This window comes from Hyaena hyaena, unplaced genomic scaffold, assembly GCF_003009895.1.
Source record: "Hyaena hyaena isolate Hyena2069 unplaced genomic scaffold, ASM300989v1 scaffold_31, whole genome shotgun sequence".
NCBI classification, from domain to species: domain Eukaryota; kingdom Metazoa; phylum Chordata; class Mammalia; order Carnivora; family Hyaenidae; genus Hyaena; species Hyaena hyaena.
Genome location: NW_024080664.1, coordinates 486,813 through 496,134, shown reverse-complemented (window position 1 = coordinate 496,134; position 9,322 = coordinate 486,813). Strand labels below are relative to the sequence as shown.

Below are 9,322 nucleotides of genomic sequence, written 5' to 3'. Positions count from 1 at the left end.
GGGGCAGGCAGAGGGATGGCCAGAGGCAAGGGTCCCAAGCCTCGTGCAGGTGGAGACTCGGAGGTGCCCGCCCCTCCCCGTCAGGCTCCCTGAGAGCCGGAGGGGGTGCTCCTGGAGAAAAGCAAGGCAGCACCCCCCTTCCCTCCTCCGTCTCCTCGCTGGGCCTGCTGCGGGGTCACCCAGGCCGCCCGCTGCGGTGAGCGCTGTCCTACCCTGAGCGCCGCTGCCACGGACGGGGTGCGTGGAGGCTGCCGGGGCAGCTGAAGGGACACTTGCGCCAAGCAGTTCTCGGTCTACTTAGAATTTCAGAGTCTGGAGATCGCCGAGCAGAGCCTGAAGGATGGGGCACGGGGCGGTGCAGGCTGCGCGCGCCGGACACGAGCTGGCCCCCAGGACCGCCAGCATCTCAGGGGGGGTAACCTGACAGGGCCCCGTCCCCTCCGTGGGGGCAGAGGCAGGGATGGGGAGGCCGGAGGGCCAAGACCAACGGCCGTCTTCGTTCCCATGCAGCGCAACACGCGGGCACCTCTGCACCGCCTGCGGCCACCGATCCTCTCCAGAGTGGACCTTCAGGCCCAGGCCTGTGGTCTGACAGCCTGTCCGTCACACACCTGAGAATGAGCGGACCCTCCCGTGCCGGCACCGGGTCCTCCGGTCCAGGCCAAGTGACCGCCTCTCTGTGCCCCAGGACCACGACGGCCACCTCTCCGAGACCGCTCCCGGGGGCTCACACGCAGCGTCAGCGTCCGGGCGTGTGTCAGAGGACAGCCTGGCTGAGCCCCAGCACTGGCTTCCCGCCCCCAGGGCTGCAGCAGACACGCCGCTACCAGAAACCTCTGAACCGAGAGGCCGAGCGCCGGGGCGGCACCACCCTAAACATGAGGGCAGCCACACTGGCTCTGAGGTAGAAAGGAGGCCACTGGGCACCTGGGGTGGGGAGGGGCACAAAGGAGCAGTTGGTCTCCACCGCGCCACAGCGGGCCGCCACAGGCCGAGACGGAGACGTGTGGCCCCACCTGCGGGCTTTGCTCACCACGCTTGGGGGTGGAGACACTCGGGTGCTTTCCGTCCCCAACGTGCTTGAGGCCCAGACGGCCCGAGAACCCGGCCACCCCGCCGCCTCTCTGGCCCCCTCTGGCTCTGCCGTGGCTCTCCTTCGGCCCGGGCGCTCCCAGCGTGCAAACCGGGCCTTCCCACCCTGTGGGTCTGGGCTAAGGGGGGGGTGAGGCAGCTGCAAGGTGGACTGCATTCTACAAGGAGGGTCTGGACGGCAGGCAGAGGGAGGAAAGGAAGAGGGCAAACGTTTTGGCTTTTATAAAGTCAAGGAAATTTATTTCCTGAGGTCATGACACAGGAAGTAGGCTCAGCCACAGCTGTGGCGCTCTCCTTGCGGAGGCCAGAGCCTGACGGACATGCTGGATGAGCCAGGACGCTTATAGGGAAATGTCCAATTACCTCGGTTAGTGTTCACGACGGCGGAGAGCCGTCCCAGAGTGAAGGTGTCAGGGAGCAGGTCCCGAGCGCACGCAGGGTGCTGGCGCGCCCGGCTTCACTGCGAGACCTCGGGGAGGGGTAAGCGTCAACGACTTATGGAGGCTCCAGCCGCCGGGTCGGATTGAGACAAACCGTGTGTGGTGGTGGGGTTCGGGTCAGCAGGCTGGAGAGGTTTCTGCTTTTGGATCATTATCGCTTGGGGCCCCACGGCAGGGTCTTGGGGGCCACCTGAGCCCCAAAGCTAGGAAATTCTTCCGAGCTGCTCATATCTGGAGCCTGCAGGGGCGAGAGGGCACGCGGCCTCAGTCTGGGAGGCCCCGCGGGGGCAGCTTCCCAGGGAAAGGTCCCCCCCTCCCCCCCACCCCACGGCACACCCTGCACGGTCTGACCTTGTCGCTGCTGCTGGCGGTCCAGGGAGCATCCCGCACCACAAAGCCCTTGGACGGCGCCTTGGACTCCTCATGGGCTGGTGGCTTCATGTACACCTGCAGCGCCTCGCTGTCGACCACGTCAGCCAGCTGTGGGCACGAGGCGTGGCGTCAGTGTGCGGCACACACGCACGACGACCGCGCCTGCCTTGCTCCAGCGTGCAGGGCTGGCTCAGGGGACAGCCTGCCCCCCGCGTGCCTCTGGCGGCAGACGCACGCGGCCTCGCTGCCACCCCAGGCCGGCTGGAGGCGGGGTGCCACGGGGCAAGGCCTGCCACCGCCCCTCCCCCAGGACTCACGTATTCCTCCTCCAGGTTGAGAATGTGGTCGATGGCCTCTTCCACGTTCTCCGGGAGCCCCGTCACAGTGACGCAGTTGGGGTCCGGGGCCCCGCTCTGCGGGAAGCGGATGTCCACCTGGAAGGGGAGTACACACGGCCGCTGACGTAGTGTGGACCCTGCACCGCGGTTTCTGGACCAAGGGTCACGGTTACGTGTGGCTGGGAATGGCGGGCCTGCAGGGAAGCTTTCCCAGGCGAACCTCGTGTTCAGGACGCAGAGGTCCTGTACGTCTGAGGTCAGAGCCAGCACGTCACGACACACACGGAACCCTGACGCACTGAGGGGATGCCACCGTCCGCGGCCCAGTGTGGGGTCAACTCTACGCACAGCTGGGAGCTCCACACAACCTCACCAACTCGAGAACGGGCACCTGAGCCTCAGAGGGCTCCTGTTCCAGACCCCGAGGGCGGTCACCGGCCGAGGCAGGGAGGCCTGAGGCCCCAAGAAGACCCCCCTCCCCGCGGAGTGGGAAGCGCGCACCCCACTGCACCTACCAGGCTTCCAGGACTTCACGGCGCCCTTCACAGTTGGCGGGTTGGGGACCCACCTTGAATTCGTCCATTATTTTGCGGATGGCTTTTCCACGGGCACCAATGATGCGGGCGTGAACACGGTGGTCCAGCGGGACGTCCTCGGAAACCATCTGCTCGAGCTCACCCACGATTTTCAATATGGCGTCCCGGGCGGCCTCTGTATTCTTTTCATACCCTGTGATGGTGATTTGGTCCTGGGGCTAAGAGAGGAGAACCCTGTCAGAAGGGGGGACGCCCCCTAGAGATTCAGGGCCGGAGCCTCAAGCCGGCAGGTGCAGCTCCGTGAGGTGGCAAGAGGCAGAGCTCACCTGGAGGGGAAACGCTGACCCGCTCAGAAGGGAGAAAAGACGGAAGAGAACGCCAGAAGCGGACTTAGAACAGGTCAGCAATGCCCAGTAGCTCCTGCCCCCCCCTTCCCGGCCGGACACGTGTGGGAAAAGGACGTCTCCCACAGACATGGCTGCAGGCAAGACGGAGCTGTGTCAAGGGCCACACGGGCCCCGGGGAGGGTCACCTCGGGCCCCGCATCTGGAGGCGTCTCGGTGGAGACAGGCCCACCTGGAGAGAAGGTGCCAGACACTGGCCAGGACCGTGCGGCCCCAGCACGCCCCAGCCCAGCACTCCCCTTCTACCGCACACGGACAGGGGACAGCACCACACGTGCGCAGTGCCAGCAGAGCCAACACACGACTCAAGAGTGCAACAAACACAACACACACAGACGTATATTCTTTAAGAGAAAATCTCACACCCACGAAAGAATGGAACAGAAAAGGACCAGAGAAAGTGGATGCTTAGAGGTCTGCCTAGAAGAGAGGCCAGAAAGAGCCAGGAGACGGCAGAGGAGCGGCAGGCCACACCACAGCACAGATGGAAGGGTGGGGGGGCGGCGGGCTGTGCCCAGAACCCGCCAGCAGCATCCAGACCCGCCAGCAGCTGCGAGTGCTGCACCAAAGGCAGACACAGGACAGAAGAGACTGCAAATGGAAGCAGAATTCTCACAGGAAAAAGCTGCGAGTCAAAATCACGTGGCTGCCCGACCCTACTCGGCTCGTGAGACGTTAGCCCAAGTGGTCTGAACCCCAAATGAGGTTTGAAAAAATGCAAGTTACTTGGGAAAGTTGGAAGAAATAAAAGGTAGTGAAAATGAAAACTTTATAGGAGCTGAATTCTCAGAATTAAACATCAAAAATTAAAGGGGCTCCTGGCTGGCTTGGTCAGAAAAGCAGGCAACTCTGGACCTCAGGGTCATGAGTTCAAGCCTCACGCTAGGCATAGAACTCACTCAAACAGAACAAAAACCACAAATTAGAGTAAGAAAGATCAGGAGCATAAACATGTTAAAAATGCAGCGGGAACGGAAGGACGCGCCTGGGGAAGGTCCGGACCAGGCAGGAGACGCAGGTCCGCCTGCCTTTCTGAACTCGGCTTACGTGTGGGGGTTACAGACTTGGGCTGCGCAGGGAAGGAAGGTATAGAGCAGGCAGCCGGGCACAGCGCATGGACACAGCTGGAAAGGCCAGGGTCTGCAGAGGCGTGTTGAGATTTGCTGACCAGAAGGTTCTAGCGAACCATTTCTGGGCGCCTGGCCGTGTGCCACCGCAGGAGACGCAGGGAGAGACTGAGGCTCCCGCGCTGGGCAGTGCTGTGCTGAAGGGGCCCCGACGGGAGCAGAGAGGAAGACGGGCAGGGGTGTGGCAGGCAGGGGAGGGCGCCCTCTGGACGACGGCGCCTGTGGGTACAAGTGTGGGAAGCCCCCAGCCAGAGCCGCAGCCTGCCTACCAGCATCGGCCAGGTGGGTGCGGAGAAACGTGCCGAGCTCACGCAGCGCAAGCGCCCAGGGAGACCTCGCCCAGCCGGCGCAGACGGAGAGAGGGGGCCCGAGCCCAGAGCCGGAGCCGCAGAGAGCTGCCCCTCTGCACTCCAGCCTCTCTCCCCGCACCCGCGGGCACGCCCCACACTCGCCCTCTCACTGCCCCCAGGCCAGGATGAGGGTCGAGAGTCCACCTGCCCCAGAGCGTCCCAGCAACGGAGCCTGACCCGAGCGGTCATTCTTACCTGGTTCCCGTCATCCTTATCGGGAAACTGGATGTTCACGTCATGTTCCAAGCGGATCTGAGTAATCACTGTCCCTTTCCTCCCAATAATTTTGGGATGGTATTTGGGGTCCACAGTGACACTCAGCTTAAAGCTCCTTAAAGCCTGCAGATGAGACAAGGGTGGAGTTCAGGCTTGACCTTCTCCATGTGCGGCCAACATGCCAACCCCACTCTTTGACCCCAAACGTATCCTCAGTGACCAAAATGACCCGCTTTCCGTTAGCCTCGGTGGCACCGCGCAGCGCCAGCTCAAAGACGGACCCGAAACCGAGCGCGCAGACCCTTTACGAGAGGGCCGTTCAGGCGCGGACAAGGCTGGCTTCTCGCACGGTGACCTTGGAGCTGGCTCTCTAACTGGTTTAATGGGGACGTGACCAGGAAGCATAACCACACCCTGGGGTCGTTAAGGGCTGGGGCACAAAACCAGGTCAGAAGGAAAAGAGAGCACAGAAGTCCTTCCTTAAGGAAGCACAGCCAGCCTGGGACGTCTATGGCCAGAGGGCAGAGCACGGGAACAGGCGCCAGGCGCAGGAGGGCTCCGGGCCCTACCCCGTCACCACCCCAGAAAGTCGTCCCCCCAAGCGGGCAGCTCATTCCCCACAGAATCTACAGCAGGGCTTCCGTGCTCGGGACACCCAGCCTCGCCGAGCACTCGGGAGGCCCTTCGGGTGCCAGCTCTCCAGAGAGGCGAGGTGGGACCCCGATGGGCCCGCAGACGCCCACCCTGGACCACAACACTCACATCCGGGGGGGGTCTTTCCTGGCAACAGCTCCCCGGCCTCTCCCACCGTACCTTTCCCGTCAGACTGGGGCCACCGCTACCCGGCAGGGAAAGGTGCTGAGTACCAGGAGACCTAACTCTGCCGCCATTACGTTACCGCCCACAGCGCCGCGTCTGGGGGAGGCTTCCTGGGCGGCGGGGACCGCGGCTCTGGGGGCCACCCACCCGGTCCTCCTGCTCGGCCTGCAGCTCCCTCACACGCTCCAGCAGCCCGGCCTTGGCCCGGTCCAGATTCGCCGCGAGCCCGGTGATGGCAATGATGTCAGACTGCAGTTCCGGCGCCGGGACGTGGATGTTCACCTGCGCGGAGATGCGAACAGAGCCGATGTGGGCAGGGGCCCCGCACCAGGAACGGGGCTGCCCGGCTCGGGCAGGAAGAGGCGCATCGCCAAGGGGGCTGAGCCGCCGGGGGCCCGAGGGAGGGCTCGCCCCCAACACTGGCTCCCAGGGAAAGACCCCGAATCCAGGTACCTCAAACTCGTCCATCATCTTTCGGATCCCGCTCCCCTTCTGCCCAATGATGTACCGGTGAAGGTCAAAGGGCACCTCCACTTCGATGGTGACGGGGACCAGCGCCTGCAGGGAAGAAGGGTCGGGCCTGAGAGCTGCCGGCAGCGAGCCAGAGACCCTGTGAGAATTACAAGGTGCTTCCCGGAACCTTCCATAATGCTCTGCCTTGAGTGAGGACTTCACCAAGACTTTTAACTCAACAGGGAACGCAGGAAAAGAACCCAGAATCCACTGTTTAAGGTAAGGGCACCAGAGCAAACATCCTGGCCCTCGTGTCAAGCCTATGCTCCTAACCGTGGCAGGCCCTGAACAGAAACGCAGCAAATCCGGGAGGAACAGAGGAACTGGCGGGGACTGGTGGGGCTCAGGCGCGGAAGCCGGCCTCACGTCAGGGATGGGCTGTGGCCACGCCTGTGTGGGTCGCTTGGGTAACAGCGTGGGGACACCGGCTCCCCCGCTCTGTCTCCACGCTAGCCCCTGACCCCCTCCCGACACCCCCTCGGCTCCACACTCCGCCGTTCGTAACCACCCCTGACGCGCGGCCTGTCTGTCTCTCGCCTGGCCACCCCCCCGAGCGTGGTCCTGCGCCGTGCAACGCGGCATTCAGAGCAGGGCCCAACGGGGGGCTGGCTCTCAGGCAGGTGCCGCCCGCGCAGGGGACTCCTCCTCACAAGCCTGAGATGGAGGCGCCACAGAGGCTGCGGGTCCCGTTGCCTCTGCGGTCACAGAAACCTGCCGGTTCAGTGTTCGCGCACCCCCCACCCCCCCCGCCCCCCAGGACAAGGTCCAGGCACAAGCCGCCTGAGGGCACACCCACCTCGAGGGCTTCCTTGGCAGCCTCACACTTCTCCTTCCGGCCAGAGATGATGATGATGTCACACCTCCTCGGGGAGCCAGGGTCGATGTCTTTGGTGTCCCTCCCGTCCCCAGCATCGTCACCATTCTCCTGGACTGGCGGCTCCACACTGTGACCTGGAGAAGGGCAGGGACAGCTCAGAGTCCCGGTGGGAGAGGGGGGCGGACCGGCCTGGGGGGCAGTGGGGGGGGGGCTCACAACGAGAGGCCAGGAGCCGGGAGCACGCCTTCCTCCACTCGGGCAGCGCAGGCTACCTGGGAGGCTGGGACGGCCCTGAGGGCAAGGGGCCTGAGACTGCGCCCCAGGCTAGGACGGGGCAGCAGGGAGGGGCAGGCGAGGCGGCGCAGGGAGCGGGAAGCCTGCACAAGCATCTTAAGTCAGGAGGCGGGCAAGCCTCAGGAGCGAAGGGGCATGAAACAAACACAGGCGTGGGCTGGCGGGGCACCAGGTGGGCACGCAAACCCAAAAGCAAGGGCGGCCTGCAGGGGCGGTGCTGCACCGACCTGGGCTAAGAGGTGGGTGCTGCGCACCTGTCTGCACGGACAAGACAGGCACATCGACCACGAACTGGGCGCCAGCCCACAGTGCGCTCTAGCTGCGCGCCCTGGAGGACGTGCCACAGTTCTCAAATGGGGTTAAGAAAACATCCTCATTCTTAGAAAGTGTCCACTACAGACGGGAGAAGCCTGAGTTCTACTCCAGCGTCGCAGAAACAACTACTGTGCGCGTAGAAAGGGGGGGTGCGGACGGGAGGGGCTGAATCTCAGTAACGAGCACAGGAAGTCCATCTTCATCCAGTATAACGTCCCTTCAAACGTGCCCCAAACAGCCTGTGTTCTGAGACCAGAGCTTCAGGGGCTGCAAGAGGCTCCGGAGGGGACCCAGGAGGCTGCAGGGTCGGTCGCCAAGCACACCAGTCAGGAGACAGCACCCTGGGCTACGACCCAGCTGGGGGGCCACGTGAGGTTGGACACGCAGGCCGGACGCTGCTCTCACTGACCCCCGGGCCCAGAAACCTCTGGACTGCCTGACCACCCCCCACCCTGTCCCCGGGACACAGGCAGAACCAGGTGACAAGCAGGCCCCCGGAGTTGCCTGCCTCACGGGGGACAAGACCTGGCAGGTAGGGGTGCTGAGGGAGGGGCAGCGGCGGTGCAGAGCGGGAGCAGCTCCATCACACACACCACTTGGGATCTGCAAGTAGCCTCTGAACCGAACCCCCGTTTCAGAGGCCCCATCGCCGGCCACAAGCCTCTGGACGCTCGGTCACCTGGGGCACCAGTGCTCCAGCAGCATGCCAGCGCTGAAGCGCGAGGCAGCGCGTGTGACGGCCACCTGCCCGCCCCCCCCCCCCCCCCCCCCCCCCCCGGCCGGGTCCATTCACACACCTCTTCGCTCCCCACTCAGCACAGAGCTCCCCGCTGAGACCCACCTGGGTTCTCCTCTCTGTCTGGGAATTTAATCTGAACGTTATAGTCCCGAGTAATCTGCTGGATTCGGGAACCTTTGGGACCCATGACGGATCGATGGAACTTCTGGGGTATGGCACACTCTATGGTCACCTGGGCTTCCTGGAGGGGGAGGGGCACAGCAGGAAAGAAAAAAATAAAGGCAAAAGTTAATTGCTTAGGCTCAATGCATATTTTCACCAGCTTCCATTCAATTCTCTACAAAGACTCCCAGGGGCACATGTGTTCCCCCCCCCCAACCCCCGCAAGTGCCCAAAACACAACAGGGTGGACAGAGGGAGGGCCTGGGCCAGGACCGCCGGGGAGGCCTCGTCTCCCGAAGACGAAGAAAGTACTGATGGCCTGTCTGCACAAAACGGCAGCGGAGCTCGCCGCCACCCAGAGTGTGCGCAAAGCCCCCGCCCTCAGCACAAAGCACGTGGCACTGTCTAAATGCTGTGCTCGGGGACTCTCCACGAGGAGGCGTTGGGCTTAAAGGCCAGGTCAGTACTTCCAAAGCCCCAGCAGGGGAGGGCCGGGAAGAGGCCTGGAGGAGGGTGAAGCTCTCTGAGGGCGAGTTTAGAAAACCCCACCCACTTCCAGGTGCGGTCACTGCGACACACCCAGCCCCGCTGTCCCCTTCCCACTGGGAAAGAGGCAGAGGAGGAAGCCGGTTCCTTGCACGGACTGCATTCCACAACATGTTCTTAGCAGCTGCTGCTCAAGGGCGTATCCTGACGGTCAGGAAGGTCAGGAATAAAGCCGGAGAGGCCGAGAGCCTGAGAGCCCGAGAGCCCGAGAGCCCCAGTCTGCGGGCCCCGCCCCCTCCCAG

The 9,322-nt window shown here is 63.8% G+C and overlaps 1 protein-coding gene across 3 annotated transcripts in view; it reads right to left on the bottom strand.

Annotated features, from left to right (window-relative positions):
• Positions 1-1,303: 1,303 nt before the first annotated feature.
• LOC120229557 (high density lipoprotein binding protein) overlaps positions 1,304-9,322 on the bottom strand; it is a 65,275-nt gene continuing 57,256 nt past the window's right edge. For all 3 annotated transcript variants that reach the window (XM_039228653.1, XM_039228652.1, XM_039228654.1), the window contains exons 20-28: positions 8,475-8,613; positions 7,004-7,158; positions 6,148-6,252; positions 5,842-5,976; positions 4,855-4,998; positions 2,811-2,996; positions 2,222-2,338; positions 1,884-2,012; positions 1,304-1,770 (exon numbers count right to left, since the gene is read on the bottom strand). In XM_039228653.1, coding sequence (XP_039084584.1) covers positions 1,684-1,770; positions 1,884-2,012; positions 2,222-2,338; positions 2,811-2,996; positions 4,855-4,998; positions 5,842-5,976; positions 6,148-6,252; positions 7,004-7,158; positions 8,475-8,613 — 1,197 coding nt within the window. In that variant the 3' untranslated portion in view covers positions 1,304-1,683. The remainder of the gene's footprint in view (positions 1,771-1,883; positions 2,013-2,221; positions 2,339-2,810; positions 2,997-4,854; positions 4,999-5,841; positions 5,977-6,147; positions 6,253-7,003; positions 7,159-8,474; positions 8,614-9,322) is intronic.